At 37.2% G+C, this 19,417-nt stretch overlaps 1 protein-coding gene across 17 annotated transcripts in view; it reads left to right on the plus strand.

Moving 5' to 3' along the window:
• Nucleotides 1-19,417, plus strand: part of TRIP12 (thyroid hormone receptor interactor 12) — a 173,910-nt gene that overhangs the window by 120,764 nt on the left and 33,729 nt on the right. For 13 of the 17 annotated variants that reach the window (XR_006355722.1, XM_043996483.1, XM_043996488.1 and 10 more), the window contains 11 exons: nucleotides 4,780-4,897; nucleotides 5,633-5,792; nucleotides 6,674-6,827; nucleotides 8,147-8,375; nucleotides 9,074-9,192; nucleotides 10,708-10,915; nucleotides 13,343-13,443; nucleotides 13,667-13,841; nucleotides 15,400-15,541; nucleotides 16,418-16,609; nucleotides 17,632-17,783. Coding sequence is in view for 16 of the 17 variants with exons in the window: in XM_043996483.1 (XP_043852418.1) it covers nucleotides 4,780-4,897; nucleotides 5,633-5,792; nucleotides 6,674-6,827; nucleotides 8,147-8,375; nucleotides 9,074-9,192; nucleotides 10,708-10,915; nucleotides 13,343-13,443; nucleotides 13,667-13,841; nucleotides 15,400-15,541; nucleotides 16,418-16,609; nucleotides 17,632-17,783 (1,750 nt within the window). In the remaining variant the exon portion in view is untranslated. The remainder of the gene's footprint in view (nucleotides 1-4,779; nucleotides 4,898-5,632; nucleotides 5,793-6,673; nucleotides 6,828-8,146; nucleotides 8,376-9,073; nucleotides 9,193-10,707; nucleotides 10,916-13,342; nucleotides 13,444-13,666; nucleotides 13,842-15,399; nucleotides 15,542-16,417; nucleotides 16,610-17,631; nucleotides 17,784-19,417) is intronic. The other 4 variants (XM_043996490.1, XM_043996492.1, XM_043996495.1 and 1 more) reach the window with 1 other exon arrangement.

The raw sequence follows: 19,417 nt of genomic DNA on the forward strand, positions 1-19,417 counted from the left end.
CCCAGGGTCACACAGCTAGTAAGTGTTAAGTGTCTGAGGCTGGATTTGAACTCAGGTACTCCTGAATCCAGGGCCAGTGCTCCAAACGCTGTGCCATCTAGCTGCCCCCTAACTTTATTTTTAATAGTAATTTTAAACTTTTCCCAATTAAATGTAAAGATAATTTTCAACATTAATTTTTATAAAATTTTGAGTTCCAAATTTTTCTCCCTCTCCCTTCCCCAAAATAGTGAAGTCTATTATAGTTTATATAGGTATGATCGTTTTATGCATATTTCCATGTAAGAATCATAACAAAAGGGGAAAACCATGAAAAAGTGAAAATAGTATGCCTTCATCTACATTCAGATTCCATAGTTCGTTCTTTGCATGTGGAGAGCATTTTTCCGCTCACTTCACTCAGCATAAGTTCATGTAAGTCTTTATGTGTGTGTGTGTGTGTGTGTGTGTGTGTGTAAAATACAGACGAAGCAGGTGCACAGACACCTGGTCACCTCATGGGGACCAGGAAAGGCATTCAGAAAGTAGTGCTTAATCTGAGGCTTGAAGGTACCTGGGAGTTTCTGGAAGCTGAAGTGGAAGTACAGACCAGACATGAGGGATAACCAGTTAGAAGGCATGGAGAAGGAAAGTGACATGTTTGTATTATATATAATAATAGAAGACTTGAGAGGTGGGTTGGGGCTGCCTCTGAAGAGCTTGACATATCAAAGATAGGAGTTTCTTTTCTTATCTTGAAAGTAATAGAGAAACACTGGAGTTGACTGAAGAGGGAAGTGACATGGTCAAACCTGAGTTTCACAAAAATGTCTTTGGTTGTTGTGTGGAAGATGTATTGAAGAGGAAGGTTAAGGTGAGGACGCCAATTAAGAAGCTTTTGCAATTACAGAGGAAGAACCAATAAGGGAACCCAGACTGGAATGGTGGACTGAACTGAGTGGCAGAATGGTGTGAAGAAATAAAAAGAGTTGGAAATTGAGAGAGAGAGAGAGAGAGAGAGAGAGAGAGTGTGTGTGTGTGTGTGTGTGTGTGTGTGTGTGTGTGTAAAATTTGGTGAGGGAGAATGATACGGGGGCTGCCACCTTTGGTAACTAAAAGAAGATGGTGGTGCTTTCAGCAGAAATAGGGAAGTTGGGGAGAGGGGAAGTTTTAAGAGGAAGATAGTGAGGTGTTATTTGAATTTGAGATACCCCATTTACAATGTATAATAGATATGGGGTGATAGTAGAAAGACTAGGGCTGGATCTGTGCTTTGGAAGTTATTTGTATAGAAATGATTAAACCATGGAAGGCCGGTGAAGTCATATAGTAAGATTATGCAAAGAAAAGAGAAAAAGTCCAAGCACCTTGGCCTCACCCACAGCTTGTACGGATGTTGCATGAACCATCAGAGCATGTTCAGAAGCAATCTTGTAGGTTGGGGAAAAAAACCAGAGAGAGACTCCGGGTGGGAGAGAGTGATCCACACTTTCAGGTACTACGTAGATTTCAACAATAATGAGGATGGAGAAAAGACTTGGTCATTGGTGCCTCTGGGGAGAACACTGTCACTTGACTGAGTTTGGACATTGCTGAAGGTTTAAAGAAGATGTAGTGGCAGTGAGTTTGTACAGCTATTTCAAATTTCTAAAAAATTTCTATTGACAAAAATAGAAAGATAAAAGACGATAGTTTGAGAAGTAATGACAAAGACTTGGACATGTTTGTGGGCAATAGGGAAGGAACTCATCGATATGGATTGATAACTGGAGTGTGGGGGAAAAAGTAATTGGACTGCAAGTTTTTTTTGTGAAAACAAATCAACCAATTTGAGAAAAAACTATTTGCGTCACATTTTGGATAAGGGTCTGAAACCCAACATAGTTGGGTAATATAGTGGCATGATTTGCTTGGTAAGGATCTTACTGTGATTATGGTAGAGGAGATATGATTTAAAATGTTTTACTCTTTACTTTTTTACACCCTGCATTTTGCACGTCATTTTGGAGAATTTTAAAAAATGGGTTGGCCTAAGTATCTTGAGGGAAGAGACGGATAACATCTAAAATTGGAAAGGAAGAACTCAGTTCTTTTTTCACTTTCTTACTCTATAATGTGATTATAACAGAAAATGAACAAATCATTGTCCTGAGCTTTTGTTGTACCAGATTGTTTCCTGTTCTAACTCACTGTAACTAAGGCACTAAAACATTGTTCTGAGCCTTCTTTTGGGACAAAGGAATAGCACTGTTATTAGAGTGCTTTGTGTTGGGATTCTGTTGGTATTTTGTATGTTATGTAATTATGCTTAAGAGAGTAGGTAATACACATTCATGTTCAATGTATTCATACTTGTATATTAATGAAGAGTTAGAGAAAGTTCCAAATACAGTGTTAAAAAGGAAAGACCTACCCTAATCCCCCTCAAGATGACCCCACTTTGAGCCACATATTTTTGGATAAAAGATTTAGAACTTGAAAGGATCTCTCTTATTATCAAGTCCAACCGTTTCATTTGAGCTTTTTCATTTTAATATTTCACAGTACTTGGTGTACTTGGACTTGAATTAGAGTAAAATTTTGTGGGATGAGTTATAAATAAAATGTATAAAAATGAGCATTGACACGTCTAAATGGATTTATTGAAGATAATTTTATTAGATTTTTCTTGGTATCCTGAATTTGGAAAAAACCAATTTCTTCAAATTGCTGTAGTTGGCATAAACGACCCCCCCCCCCCACGTTTTTTTCTCATGTCAGACTTATAAGCAACAATAGTCAAGCTTATAAAATCTTACTTTCATTATTAAAGATGAAAAAAAGAACCCTAAACCTTCTCAGTTGTTTGAATGTGAGTGCTATGTTACAACGTCTGCCTCCTTTCTACTGCCTTTTCTCTAAGATTATCTCCAGCTTACCTCGATGGCTTTGTCCATAGCTGTTTATACGATGTCTCTTTCATTAGACTGTGAGCTCCTTGAGGATGAGGGTTACTTAGGGATGGGGGGTTGGATGCTACTTTTTATTGTTTGGCCTTTTTCTTTGTATCACAAACACTTAGCATCACAGGAGGCATTTTATGAAAAGTTTGTTGACTTGTGGACAGTGTCTGATTTCAGCTATACCTTTAATAGAAAAGTTGCCTTTGCTTATGAAATCTCTCTGCTGCCCCAGTGTATCCTCCATTATAAAGCTTAGGCTTAATCATGTCATCCTCCTATTATGAAAACTCCATTTGTTCCTAAACTTCCAGGATTAAATATAAAATCTGTTTATCTTTCAAAGTTCTTCACACCCTGGCCCCTTCCTTCCTTTCCTGTCTTCTTATATTATTGACTTTATTTCCCTCCCTAAACTCTGTAATCCAGCTACACTAGCCTACTTTAAGTTCCTCTAATTTGAAACTCCATCTTCTGACTCAGTGCTTTGCACAGCTCCTATCTTTTAACTGACATGACATTTCACTTAAATCTCACCCCCAGGAGGCCTTTGGATTGGTGTCATCTACTTCTACTCTGCACCCTTAGTACTTTCCCTCTGAAATTACCTCCCATTTACTCTGTGTGTGTGTGTGTGTGTGTGTGTGTGTGTGTGTGTGTGTGTGTGTGTATGTGTATGTTTGGCATGTTGTCTACCCCCATTTGAACAGGATCTCCTTGAGAATAGGAGCTTACATTTCTGCCATTCGTTATATCTCCAAAGCACTTGGTATATCGTCGGGGACTATCATGTTGTTGACTGACTGATTCACTTCCGTCAACCATGGATACAGAAATTGATAGGACTAGTAAACAAATTGTTCCCGAAAGTTCTTACAGACCTGCTTTGCATTCTTATCCTTGGGTCTTTATAAGTTCAGTTTAAGCTTAGTTAAAAGCTTGGTTTAAGGTAAGGCAGTTCATTACTGATAACTGCTAATTCCAGTAGTTTTAAATTTTTTTTGGTCTGGATCTATGATTTTATCAGTGCTGAGAACTCATGATATGAAGATTCTATCCACTGATATAAAAAAAAAGTCCAGCTTGTCTGTAACCTAGAAGAATCTCTGGGACGTACTTAGGACACTGAAAAATTACGGTTTTTTGAAGGTGTCACATGCGGGACTTACACCTGGATATTGCTGACTCCAAAGGCTAGCCTACCTCACCTTACTGCATTTTCCTTTTCAGAATTTGGAGTATTACGGCAATGAACGGAAGAAGTGCAAAATTTTGGATAATTCAATTCTCCATGAAAATTTTGATAATTAAATTTCTAAAATAATTGTTTAAAATCAGTTAGTTAACATCTCTTCCCCTTTGACGGGAGGCAAGTGTGAGGACATAAAGTGGAAAAGAAAATCAAAACCCTTGTAACAAACATGGATAGTCAAGAAATTGATGCTTTGTTGTTGTAATAATTTTTTTTTTTTTGGTGAGGCAATTGGGGTTAAGTGACTTGCCCAGGGTCACACAGCTAGAAAGTGTCAAGGGTCTGAAGCTGGATTTGAACCCAGGTCCTCCTGAATCCAGGGCCAGTGCTCTATCCACTGTGCCACCTAGCTGCCCCAGTTGTAATAATTTTTAATGGTCATTAGCGTGTGATTTCAGAAATGTTTAAAGTGTTCCATCTCACAGCCTGTGCCTTCAGTTTACCTTGATGTAGTGAAAAGGATCCTCCAAAACTTCTTGCTTTGTTTTGTAGCTCATTAAGTTCTCTGTAATCTTCTGGAAAAGTCATCCTAGTCAAGAAGTTGAGTCACTTTGGCTTTTTTGTTTGTAGTCGTCTTAGTGTAGTAACCCAGTTGTTCTACTTTTAAAGACATTGCAGAAACACTTCACTTCCTTCTGTGTGGGGCCTCAAATGGTAGTTGCCAGGAACAAATTGATCTTGTTCCACGAAGTCCTCAAGAACTCTATGAGCTGACGTCTCTTATATGGTAAGTTTCGAGATAAGAAGTCCAAAATATATTTCTTGAGATATTCTCTCCCCATTCCAATTCATATACCACACTGCAGTGTTCTCAAATACAGATCTCACCAGGGCCCTCCTAAAGTCAAGAAGGCTTCTTGTTATTAGGATCGAATACAGACTACTCTTGTATTGAGAATTAAATTGTAGGTTCCAGCCTATGTTTCCATACTTCATACAGTTTTTCTCTTCATCCACTCTCCATATTAGCTTAGCTAGACTTACATGCTCCACTCACCCAACTCACCATGCCTCACAGGTCATTTTGTACATGATACCCCATCTCTTCCACCCACTCCCATACTTAACCCTCCCTCTTGACACTCACCTCTTAGCTTCCTTTGTTGCCTTCAGCAGTCAGTTTAACTATAACCTGGTACTTGAGATATTTCTTGTGCGCTGGTGCCGCCCCCCCCCCCCCCCCCCCCCGCAGCTAGCACCTTCCTGTCCAATTTAATTTCGTTATTTACTCTGTGTATGTTTATGTATTTTATCTACTTAATTTGTGTACATGTTGTTTCTCCTAATTGAATGTAAGCTCTTGTGAGGGCATATTCCCAACAGCTGACAGTGCCTGGCACATAGTCATTGCTTAATAAGTTTTTTTTTTTTAATTGGAATTAGAGATTTTTTAAAAATGTGGTCCTTTTAAAATAAATTCATAATGCAGGAAATCATCATGATATTGATATGTTCTTTTCAGTGAATTGATGCCGTGTTTACCAAAAGAAGGCATTTTTGCTGTTGATACCATGCTAAAGAAGGGAAATGCACAAAACACTGATGGTGCAGTATGGCAGTGGAGAGATGACAGGGGCCTTTGGCATCCCTACAACAGGATTGATAGCCGGATAATTGAGGTAGTCGTTTCAGTGCATTTCAAATGGGTGTATTGGGTCAGGGGATTTTCATTGTTTCCTTATCTCCTGTCTGTACTTAATATGTTGGTGTCACATGATCCTTTTGTCATTTGTCAAACTCTGACTTCATGGTCACATGAGATGATTTCTGGAGGCAAAGCATTCTATTTTTAAATTATTAAGAGTCTGCCGGTGGGCATCTCTTTACTCTAGTTTCCTCAGCTTTGAAAGTGAGGTGGTTAATTATGTGCCTTTATCCGTTTTACTTGTAATAGTTTAGAGAATAGTGCAATATTTCTGAATATGTGATATGTGCTAAATTTCTGCTTCTGTTAAAATTTTGTAAAATTCTTCATGTTCCCTAAGTTAAAGTGATTTCGTAAAGGCACAGGAAAGCTTGGAAATTTCATCGTTTCAGCATATTTTCCTCATCTGGAAAGAGGTTCCTTCAGCCTCTAAATCTCAAAATTCAGTGCTATCAAACAGATTTCTAAAACTGAATTGTTTTTAGGTTGCCTCCATTAAAAACTAAGGTCTCTGTGGATAGTTCTCTTAGTCTGAATATCTAGGAAGAAGTTTGGATGATACTTTCCATCACCTAGACTTGAGTAATATGCCACTGAGAAGTCAACGTCCTTGTTTTAGCTGTCTTTATTTTTGTTACATCCTCCCTATTAAATAGTTCATTCCCTGTGCACGTCATTTCCCAAATCATAAGCTTGTCTGTGCTTTCTGGGGGTGCCTGCCCTCTCTTTGCCAAGAAATTTATTTCCTCTTATTTTCCTTTTGTTCAAATAGAGAAAACCAGTGTATTTTAAGTTTCTCTTTCAGGCACCTTCTAGATTGATATTTATGTTTAAGATGTTTCTTTCCTTTGCTTTTAGGCAGCTCATCAGGTCGGTGAGGATGAGATAAGCTTGTCCACCTTAGGGCGAGTTTATACTATTGATTTTAATTCTATGCAGCAAATCAATGAGGACACCGGAACTGCACGCGCTATTCAGAGAAAACCTAACCCATTAGCCAATACTAACACTAGTAAGTACTCTTTGAATTAAAAATAACATTAAATATTACACTATGGAGGAATATAGCTATTACTGAAGTGTTATCTGTGTATAGGCCATGTCTGTTATAAGTATCTGTATAATTTTCCTTTATCAAGTCTGTGGAATGATTAAATGGATCCTAACACCCTATTTCTAACTAGGAAATTTATTCTCCCTATTCTTCATGCTTCTTCCCAAAACCTGTCTCTGCAGCAAGGATTCTTAACCTGGGGTCAACAGAGTCCCTGAGGGAGTCTACTGATAGACTTCAGCTGGTTTATGAACTTAAGAAAATTATGTTCTTATTTTCTCTAACCTCCAACTGAAATTTAGCATTTCCTGAAGTTATTTAAAAACTCAATCCTGAAGGGCCCCATAGAATTTAGCTATGTGATAGTGACCCTGTTAGGGTTAAGTACCCCATCTCTATCCTTTTCTGTTGTTCACATCTACCTTGAATCATCTGGGTTTCTCCTAAGTTGTGTTTTGGCGGGGGGGGGGGGGGGGGGGGGGGGGGGGGGGGGGGGGGGGAGATATGAAAGAGCAGATGAGAGCACACCAGGAGATTCCCTCCCCTTCCTCAGTAACCACATCTGCTCTAAGGCATCTGTTGGGTAGCTGTTGTGGAGAGTCTGACTTAGCCTTTAGGCAGTTCTCTTTTTCTTTATACTATCAAAATAATTTTTGTTACACTTCTCGGTAGATGGCAGTAGCTGAATCGATCCTATCCTCCTGAGTTATTTTTTCTTTTGATGAACTAAACCACAGTATGGTCCATTACTTGATATATTTCCCCTACCCAAAACAAATCAGAAATAAGTTCCAGTTATTACCACCTCCTGCAGCATATTCTTTTCTGTTGGTGGATGTGGCTGCAACAGGATAGCCTAACCAGAGGTTTCTCAGGGCAGTTCTGAGCTGGGCAGCCTATTCCAACTGTTGTGTTTCATGAAAGACAGTGTGTGGTATAACAGACAAAGACCCAGCCTTGGATTCAGAACAGCCTGCTTCCACGTCCTCACTCTGATAAATACCCTGCTTTGTGACTCTGGGCAAGTCACTTAACCTTTCTTTGCCCCAGAAAGCTCGCCAGGACTGAGTTGCAGAACAGTTGACCCACACTTGTATAGGAGTTGTTTCCTTGTCAGGAATTTTTCTTGCTAATGTTCAGACCAAAACTTTTTTTAAAACATTGAAAAATAGTTTTAGTAGAAATTGATCATCTAATTAGATCAGTACTTGAACTCTTTCATGATTTCTGTATCCTTCTCTTTATGTTGTGTGAAATATCTACATTTTATTTTATAGGTGGATATTCAGAGTTGAAGAAGGATGATGCTCGAGCACAACTAATGAAGGAGGACCCAGAACTGGCTAAGTCTTTCATTAAGACATTGTTTGGTGTTCTTTATGAGGTGTATAGTTCTTCAGCAGGACCTGCAGTCAGACATAAGTGCCTTAGAGCAATTCTTAGGATAATTTATTTTGCGGATGCCGAGCTTCTGAAGGATGTGCTTAAAAATCATGCTGTTTCAAGGTATGTCTGTTTTCTGTCTTCTGTATATTGTTTAATCACAGATAACCAGATACCTGGACAGCTAGGTGGCACAGTGGATAGAGTGCCAGACCTGGAGTCAGGAAAACATCTTTTTGTGAGTCCTGATCAGACCTCAGATACTTATTAGCTGTGTGACCCTGGGCTAGTCACTTCACCCTGTTTGCTTCAATTTTTCATTTGTAAATGAGTAAAAGAAGCTGGAGAAAGAAATAGCAAACCACTCCAGTATCTTTGCCAAGAAAACTCTAAAAGGGGTCACAAAGAACCAGACTGGCCTGAAAATGACTGAATGGCAAAATCTAGATACCTGCCAACATCCTAATGTGATTCTGAATGTGACTCAGGATTCACTAGACAAATGGAAGCAGACAGTTATGCTGAGAAAAGTCAAGGGATCTTATTCTTTGGGGCGCTTTGTTATTGTTTTTTTTGGTTTTTGTTTTGTTTTTAGATTTACTTCTCATTGTATTTTGCATATACATACATATTGATACTTTAACAACTCAGAATGTCTGTGTGTGTATAATAAGCATGTAAGAAATCTCTTAAAATTTTACTGGATCAACCAAAATGGTTAAAACTTTTATAATTTAATATGTATGAACCTTGTTCAGTTGAAATTGTTGCATTTGTGTGAAATTGTAAGGTTATACATTTTTATGCACTTTTTCTTTTAGTCACATTGCTTCTATGCTATCAAGTCAAGACCTGAAGATAGTGGTTGGAGCCCTTCAAATGGCAGAAATCTTAATGCAGAAATTGCCTGATATTTTTAGTGTTTACTTCAGAAGAGAAGGTAGTATTATATTTAATTTTCATCTTCCAGAATAAACTAGATTTTAGCCGAGTATTTTTTAGTGAATAATAATTTTAATAGGAAGGACAAAGATGTCTACTTCTCTCCACATCCATAAAGAATAATATAATACGGTTTAATTAGGTAATCTCATATTCATGGTTAACCTTTTCTGCATATGGGAATGGGGACCTTACATTTAGAACTGGAAAGGCACCTTAGCAGTCCAACCTTTTTATTTGGTATGAGTATTTATTCTTTATTAATATTTTGGATGGAATTTTCTGAGCCAATAGGAAATAACCATCTTAGCTTTTTAAATATCTGGAAACCTGTGGGAAATAATTATTTTTAGAGGTAGCATACGAACAGAAAGCTACAGTCATAATAAAAAAGTGTAAGTCTTATAGTTCAGGAAATAATTAAAGTATTGGAGCATATCACCTTCAGTACAGCCCTCCTACTTTTAGACAATTGGATTTCTGAACCTTCCATGGGGGAGAGGTTTTTTTCTTGTTCTTAAAGATGAGAGACTATAGGATCTCTAATGTCCTTTCACTCTAACCTTCTGACATTTTATTTACTCCACCTCTTGACCTTGCCCAATTTAGTGTTTTAGTGCTTTGAAAAGTCAATTTCTTAACTAACCCAAATTTCTTGTGTTTTAATTTAAGCCTATTTCCTTTTTCTGGGGCCATATGAGACATGGTTCATCATACTTTTTTTTTCATCTTATTCATTGATGATAGTAAAGAAATCATCTCAATGAACCACCTAAAGTTATTTAGCCTTTTGATTGCACTTTAGGCATTTTTTTTTTCCTCATGGAAATGCATCTAAAGTTTCATTGCTGGAAGTCAGTTTCACATTCCTGTTAAACTTAGTATAGAAAGATTATTTTTCAGGTTTTTGTGTATCATTTGGATATATCTAAAGATCAGGTTAACTTTTTTTTGCTGGTGCATTTAGCTTGCAGTCAATGATAACCTCTTTTAGATTTCTTTTTCTTCTTTTTAATTATTTTTACTGCATCTAAATCTTCATAGTATGAATTCATGAATATAATTTTAACCTGAATTTCTCCATAATATTGAGTGCTGCCAAGCTTAATATTGTCTAGAAACTTGACAGTGTTCTTGGTGGTGATTGGCGCGCGCGCGCGCGCGTGTGTGTGTGTGTGTGTGTGTGAGAGAGAGAGAGAGAGAGAGAGAGAAATCACATTAAGACCTATAGCTCATTTTGTTAAGTTGCCACATTTCATGGTAAAGAAAATTAAGAAGTCATTTCCTGACCAATAATGTTATATAGCAAATAATAGTAGATAAAAGAATTTTCCCACTATAATAAGATGCTTCTATATTTATTTTGCCTCTTCCTTTTTGGCTTTTCTTTTATTGACATGAAATTGGAAATTGTCTTCCTAGATTTTAAGGAATCAAATATATACATGCTATTTTGTTTATTTTATTTTATTTTTTGGAAAACTTGATTTACCTACACTCTCTTTCTGTTAAGGTGTGATGCATCAAGTAAAAAATTTAGCAGAGTCTGAGGCTTTGCTAACAAGTCCACCAAAGGCGTGCACTAATGGATCGGGGACCTTGGGTTCCAGTACCACAATCAGCACTGGGACAGCCACTGCTGCCAGCAACGCAACTGCAGACTTGGGCTCACCCAGCTTACAGCACAGCAGAGATGATTCTTTAGACCTGAGTCCACAGGGGTAAAATGTTCTTTTCCTAATCTTCTCTTTACACTCTGAATTTGTCATTTGCATAGTTCTGATGGAGAAGAAGCTTCTTTTAAGCCTTAGAATAAATGGGTGATGTCAGTCTGTAACAGTTATATAGGATAAATATAGGCAAAGTAAACTGCACATTTTGTTGTGTCGAATTTTCTTAAGTTGCCTGTGTAGCAAAAGAAATCACAATATCATTTTGTAGGAATTTGAGAAAAAATAACATTGATTCCCAGCTTTAGAGTTGACTTGACTTAGAATCCCACATGACACATTATCTCTCAGAGCCTGTCATTCTTTTCCCACAAAATTGCTGTGAATATTACATTAGATGGAATTCAAGGTGTCCCAGAAGTCTTAGTGCAGCGTTGCAGCCATTCTGTATATAAAATAATGTGCCAAAATGTTAGCTGCTATCATTAATAGTAGAAAAGTGACTGGGGGGTGATGGTGGGAGAGTGTTATCCAGCTTATCAGACTTTGGATATAAAGATCAAACTAAAGGGAGAAAATGGCTAAAGCCAGCCTAACTTTAGAAGCGAGCAAGGCACCAGCACAAGTTAGCAATATTTTAGAACAACTAGCTAAAGTGTGCCTACAGCAACTAATGGGAAAAGAAAGAAAGCACAAGCAATCCCAGGTAATGTCCTCATCGGAAAAATTAACCAAGGCTCACAAGAGCTAAGAATCACAGAGCCAAATAAAAGGAAAATCTTGACAAAAAAGTAAAATTTCAAGGAAATCGTGAGAGATTTAAAGAATGATACAAAGAGCAATTGTCTGATGGTGAAAGGAATGAAGAAATAAGTCAGTGGAACAAAATCTCAGCCCTAGATAGTGAATCCCGTTTCTATAAAAGATAGGTGTTTGATAAACTCCCACTTAAATACTGGGGATTTGGAATCACTACTCAGTAAAAATGACTGAGCTAAGAAAAAAAAAGCCTATTATTTATACTAAAAAAGAAGCTGGGTTTGGAGTCATATTTCAAACCATTTGGGACTGATTGGATCAACAATTACAGAAATTTTTTTAGATCTAGAAGAAAAATAATATATTCCACCTTGGAGCAGAAGGATGTTTTTTATTATTGAAACTAGGACTCAATGGAAGCAAAACCAGTGGGTTATTTTTATAATGGTAAAGGAATTTTGCACAATAAAAAGAGATATTTCTAAACTTAAGAGAATGTAACACTGGGAGCAAAAAAAAGGGAAATTCATCAACATAATCATGCTTTTAAAAAAATATGCTTATTATATGATTTTATTTTGCTTTGCTGTTGAATAGTAACTTATGGCATGGTCATATTACTTGGGACCTATTGAGGAAATTTAAAAACAACTGAGGGTTGAAATTTTTTTTTTAAATTGTGAGGATCATCTTTTCCTTAATTTTTATTTTATTTTGAATTAGTGAATTTAGGTTTTTATAGCCCAAGTCAATTTGTAATTTTCTTCCCCATTCATTAGCATTTTCTTTTTGAATCATTTGTGTATTTCAAAAAATGTAAACCTGGTTATGAAGGAAAATTTTAAAAATTCTTCCCTCTTAAGAAAAGGATAGTTTATCCAATTAGTATTTTTACAGCATTTATTGAAAATTTACTCATTTAGATTCAGGTTTTGCTCTCCTTTTAGTTATTCTTAAAGATCTCTCTTAGTAGATAACAGCAATGTGGGAGTAGAAAGACATCGGGGTTTTTTGTCAGACAACTTGGATTCAGATCCTGTCTCTGTTACCCTGATAGCTGTAATCAGAGAAGGGGGAAAAAAGGAAAACGTCACAAAACAGAGCAAGCTGAATTCCTTAGGTTTATAATCGTTTTATCCTTGCAGTTTTTAATGCTACTAAGCCAAATGTTCAAGAAAGGAAACTTTGGCTTTCTTTCATATTGGTATTTTTGGTTTTTTGTGGGGCAGTGAGGATTAAGTGACTTGCCCAGGGTCCCACAGCTAGTAAGTGTCAAGTGTCTGAGGCTAGATCTGAAGTCAGGTCCTCCTGAATCTGGGGCCTGTGCTCTATCCACTGTGCCACCTAGCTGCCCCGTTTCTTTCATATTGTTAGAAATTCTTGCCATTTTTTTCCCCATTGTATACATTTTTAAAACTTCTGTACACGTATGCATTCTACTTGTTTGCTCACAAATCAGTAGTAAGTAAAAGTGATAGGTGAAGACTGTAAGTTTAATCTTCAGTATACTAGATGTGGCTGCAGTTGTGTAATTTATGAGATTGGGGTTTACATTAATTAAATCAGGAATAAAAGCTGTGACTTTTTTTCTTAATCTGGGAGAACAGAGAAGGAAATAAAGCATAGAAAATTACATATAGCAGTTTTAACCCAATGGAGTAGCTGACCTCTTTTTTTTTCCTTTCTTTCTTTCTTTCTTTATTTTGGGTCATGTGATAGTCGACTAAGTGATGTCCTGAAGAGAAAAAGACTGCCAAAACGTGGGCCAAGAAGGCCAAAGTACTCTCCCCCAAGAGATGATGACAAAGTAGACAATCAAGGTAATGGCTTCTGGATTTCCAAAAGAAACAGTCCTTCTGTATGTTGTAGATGCCCTTTATGTTATATGATAATGAAAATAGTTTGTGTTTACCTTAACCCAAACTGTCATTTACTTACATCCTGGCAACATGATGATTCTTATGCTAGCTGAGTTTTTAAGATTGTGGCGATTTTATTCCTTGTACAGGCTTAAAATGGATATTGTTGTTTTGTTTTCCCCAGCTAAAAGCCCTACTACTACACAGTCTCCTAAATCTTCTTTCCTGGCAAGCTTGAATCCCAAAACATGGGGCAGATTAAGCGCACAGTCCAATAGCAACAACATCGAACCAGCCCGTACAGCCGGAGTCAGCGGTCTCGCAAGGGCTGCGTCAAAGGACACCATATCTAACAATAGGTAAAGTCTAGTTATTCCTTCCTTATCCTTTCAGGGCAAATGACATTTTCATTGAGCCTACTTATATCTCACTACAACGTTAGAAAGTAATTATTAGCATTTTCATTTAAAATATGAATTAGGGTAAAAAGGGCATCATAATTAACTCATACATTACTATGTTTGGATTTGAATCTAGCTCCACAATCCAATACTTGCTTGTTGTGTTACTGAGCTATTTAACTATCATATCACAGTATTGTTGAGAAGTAAGCACATGTGCGTGCGCGCGCGCACACACACACAAGCTTTAAAGACTATACAAAGCTAAACTATCATTGTGTATAGAGGTTTGATTGTATTCAGAGCCCCAAAAGATTTTTATGTTTTCTCAGAAGCTAGCAAGGCCAAAACCTTTTTAATGCCCTCCATAAGTGGAGTGTTAATAATATTCCCTGTCTAGTTTTTCTAAAATGTGAAGGCTTAGTCTTAAGAACTTTTCCCCCTGAAATATTAATTGGTTTACATCAGAATTTGTCATCACTTTGCTTTTGATCAAAGGGTTATAGGTACAGAGCTAGAAGGGACGCTAGAGACTTTCCATTCATTTAACAGAAAGACCTCGAAATTATAAATAACCTGCCCAGAATCATGTGAAAGAAGTTCTCTCCCATCCCCCAACCTCCCAAGTTTTCAGTCTTCTGACTCCAAGTACAGTTTTTGTTCCAATGTATTTTAGAAAATAATTACTTTAAACTAATTTTAGATGACTGCATTAGGGGAACAAAAACCTGCAGCAGTATTGTTTTGTTTTGTTGTTTTCTTTTTTTTTTTTTCAAGAAATTATAACCTTGGCTTATTTACTCATGAGGGTAGGATCCAGAAAAAGTTAGGTGGTATGTAGATAGCATCCTGGACCCAGAGTCATGAAAGCTGGATTCAGCCTCAGACATTTCTCTTTATGATCCTGGGCTAATCACTTAACTTTGATCTGCCTCAACTTTCCTCATCTGTAAAAGAGGAATAATAATATTACCTGCCTTCCAAGAGTGCTGGGAGCAACAAATGAGGTCATATTTGTAATGTACTTGGCGAACCTTAAAGCACTTTATCAATACTTTACTATTAGGTATCGATACTTTACTATTAGGACCATATCTATTATTTTATTGATACGGGAAACTCCCATATGCAGAAATTGTTGTCTCCTAATGCAGATTGGCACCTTTTCTGTCTTTATTAAATTACCCAGAACATTGACAAGTTTAAATGCCTTGCCCAGAGTCACACAGCCAGTGTGTGTCTGAGGCAGGACAAGAACCCAGGTCTGTTTGGTTTGAAGGCCACCTTTCTGTCAACTATGTCACACTGCCCATTGAGTGATCTCTAATGTCTGGGTTAACATTGTATACATATGCACAAACACTCACTGCTTTCCAAAATAAAGATTATTACTTAACTGAAACAAAAGAAAAACAACTTTCTTTAACCAAGCACTTCTTTGCCTTTCTATAAATGAATGGAGAAAATAATGATACAAGTGGAAATTTCTTTGTTTTGTTTTGTTTTTCTCATCCAGAGAAAAAATTAAGGGTTGGATTAAGGAACAAGCTCATAAATTTGTAGAACGATATTTCAGCTCTGAGAATATGGATGGAAGTAATCCTGCACTAAACGTCCTTCAGAGACTTTGCACTGCAACTGAACAACTCAACCTCCAGGTACAATTTAAGATGTCATTTGTAAATGACCTGTAAGAATACCAGGGATTCCATTATGTTATAAAAGCTGCTTTTGAGAGCAAGAATGTTGCTTTGTTAAAATGGTATTGGATGTATACTAGGTGAGACGGAGTTTTGTACCATTGGATGTAGTGTTGATTGGCCTATGCTGTCTGTTCTTGATGGTATCCCTCATTTATCCACCTTATTCTTACACCTGCATGTGTTGAATTCATTGTAAATAACATAGGTAGCAGCACCCTCTTTTGATGGAATTAAACACAACTTCACTTAAAAAAGATGCATATAACAATTTCCAGAGAGAGTACTCCTTTCTTTCCTTCCTTCCTTCCTTCCTTCCTTCCTTCCTTCCTTCCTTCCTTCCTTCCTTCCTTCCTTCCTTCCTTCCTTCCTTCCTTCCTTCCTTCCTTCCTTCCTTCCTTCCTTCCTTCCTTCCTTCCTTCCTTCCTTCCTTCCTTCCTTCCTTCCTTCCTCCCTCCCTCCCTCCCTCCCTCCCTCCCTCCCTCCCTCCCTCCCTCCCTCCCTCCCTCCCTCCCTCCCTCCCTCCCTCCCTCCCTCCCTCCCTCCCTCTTTTTTTTTTTTGGCCGGGCAGTTGGGGTTAAGTGACTTGCCCAGACTCACATAGCTAGTAAGTGTCAAGTGTCTGAGGCTGGATTTGAACTCGGGTACTCCTGAATTCAGGGCCAATGCTTTATCCACTTCCCCCAGCTGACCCTGAGAGTACTCATTTCTAATTAGGCGTCCTTTTAGGTTAGCTTCATTGCCAATAAAGAAATCTTAGGAAGAAACTGTCCATTTAGTGAGTGGTTGTTGATGATTTGAATATGGAATCTGAACTCCTGCCCTTATTTTTAGGTGGATGGTGGAGCTGAGTGCCTTGTAGAAATCCGGAGCATAGTCTCAGAGTCTGATGTCTCCTCGTTTGAAATCCAGCACAGTGGGTTTGTGAAACAGTTGCTGCTTTACTTGACATCCAAAAGTGAAAAAGATGCTGTGAGCAGAGATATCAGAATTAAAAGATTCCTTCATGTCTTCTTCTCTTCTCCTGTAAGTTTTCTGTTTGGAGCAGCTAAGCCTGTTTCTACACCTCTGGCATTTTGTACCTGAATGTTGCAGGAAAGCTGGGTAGCCCAGTGGCTACAACACTGGACGTGGAGTCAGGAAGATGTGAGTTCAAATCCAGACACTTAGGAGCTGTGCAATCCTGGACAAATTCCTTGATTTTCTTAACTGTAAAATGGATATAATAGCACTTACCTTCTCGGCTTTTTGTGAAGATCAAAAGACATCCTATCTGTAAAGCACTTAGTACAGTACCTCGCTCATAGTAGTGCTTATATAAATGCTGGCTAATTTTATTTGATGCTTGAATATCTCCCAAATTTGTATTTTATAATTGCCGAAGCCTTTGGCCATCTTGGAATTCCAAAAAAGACAAAGTAGATCGATGTTGTCTCCACCACCTGCAGTACCAGCCCTTCTCCCTCTTCTCCCCCCCCCCCCCACACACACACAAATACTGTTTGGTAAAATATCTGATTAACATGTGACCGACTACTCTTCTTTTAAACTCTTCTCCATAACTGCAAGCAGGTTGGCATAGGGAATAGAAGAGTTGGAAAGGGATTGAAATTTATAATCCTAAGAATGTCTGGTCTGCTCCTTCACACAGCAGTAAGAAAAGGAGCTTCTTTCTGGGTCACTTTTCCCCCTGGTTTCTGAACTGGAAAGTCTTTGTGGACTTCCTGTCCAGATCTTTCAAGTAGTTGTAAGCTGTGTGTGGCTTTTCAGGCATTAAGGAATTTGAGATGTTACTCAACTGTGGTTCTGTAGCAGATCAGTAGCAGAATTGAACATGTACCATAATTATTCCATTGACCAAGTTTGGCATTACCAGTCTCACTTTTTATTAAACTTTTTCCCCATGCAACATCAGAAAAGATTATGTCTAACAAGACAAGTAGAGAATTGCCAATTAAAAGTGTGAATTTGAATTTTTTAAAGTTTCTCCTTTTTAGAAGTGTTCCCTCCATAAAAGGCACTAACTAGTTTGGTTTATTTATAACTAGCTTCCTGGAGAAGAACCAATTGGAAGATTGGAACCCATGGGAAATGCACCTTTGTTGGCATTAGTTCACAAAATGAACAACTGTCTTAGTCAGATGGAGCAGTTTCCAGTCAAAGTTCATGATTTTCCAAGTGGAAATGGAACGGGAAGCAGGTAAGGATTAATGCTTAGGTACATCCTTGCCATCATGAGTTGTGATGCATTCTCACATCGAGGAAAGCTGTCTCAAGACAAATGCACTGATATCAAGAGTGATGGTTATAATTGATAGGTAAAAACTATTGTAACTTGTAACTCACTTTAAAAGGCATCTTAAGAACTTTACATAGAGGTTGAAATTATTATAACCATTAATTTTTTTCAAATGCCACAATATGTTCTGTATAACCTGAGCTTCAAAAGTACTGCCCACATTCTTTCTACAATGTCATTTGTCCTGTAAATGTTAGCGACTAGAGACTCAGACTCTTGAGGTGAGCTTTACTGTTTCTCTATTTAAAGAAAATCCCATTGCTCTATAGGTACTGAAAATATAAAATATTATATGTGTGTGTGTGTGTGTGTGTATATGTGTATATGTATATAGGATATATATGTATATATGTATATCCTTATCCAGGACACTGGATTAATGGTCAGGATAATTCTGTACCCTAATCTGACATACCACTAATTAGCTGTCCACCAGTCATTTTGCTTCTCAGTAATAAAATGAATGACTTAAATCTTTTCTAGAATTGACCTGTAATGTGAATAAGTGATCATTATATAATGATTTGTACTAGATTCTGAAATTGACAGTAATTCCAGTTGGTCTGATTATTAACTAGTCTTTCTGATGGTTTTTTAAAAGTAGCTTTTTATGCTACCAAAAAATTGTCCTACAAAAAATGATCATTAAAACAATTTTATTTTTGCACCCTTGAAATGTATATTGCATGTAGAAATGTCCATTTTGTTGATTTGGGAAGTGTGTTTTTATATAATTTGTATTTTTGTGGGGGAAATAATGTTTGGTCTGAAATGCCTATTTATACATTTATACATTGAATTCTCTAGATGCTTCATTTTTGATTTGGGAAGATTTTTTTCCCCAAGTATTTATTTTTGCCATATCATTAGCCATTGGTATATTTTGATAAAAGTTGTTATGTTCCTTGTAATATATTGTGTGTGTGTGTAAATTTTGAAGGCTATATGATTTTTAAATGGTTTTAATAAGAGTCTTTAATATACGTTATAGGCTAGATAATGAATATTTGTTTATCTAGCTATTAGGAAACAACAAAGTTCAAAATGTGATCTCTTGTAATTAATTTGACAATATAATAGCCTTATTTTAACATTTCACCACTTCCTCCTCTATTCACATGTTTGTCACCTCTTTGAGGTAGTGTGTCTCTCTTTTACCTTTCCCACATTCCCCAATGAGCAGGTCAATATATAGGTCAGGTGAGGGAGAACTCTTTTCTTGTTAAGTACTATTGTCTTGCAGAAATTGATGATCATAGTGACTTTTTTAGCACCTCTTAAATATACAAAATACCATTGCTATTCCTATATTTTAAAATGAAGAAGACTTTTATGGCAGAAACATGCTGTTGCTTTACAGTCTTGTAGATTAGCCAGTTTTATACCGTTTAGAAGCCCTTAAATTTTAACTCTAGTTGAGCAAAATGAGCAGTTATACATTTTATCAAAACTATTTGGAAATGCTGAAAAGAAGAAAAATAGACTAAGAAAAATTATAAGACTATGGAAGATAAACTGCAGAAAAGAAAAGCAAG

This window comes from Dromiciops gliroides, chromosome 3 (assembly GCF_019393635.1).
Source record: "Dromiciops gliroides isolate mDroGli1 chromosome 3, mDroGli1.pri, whole genome shotgun sequence".
NCBI lineage: Eukaryota > Metazoa > Chordata > Mammalia > Microbiotheria > Microbiotheriidae > Dromiciops > Dromiciops gliroides.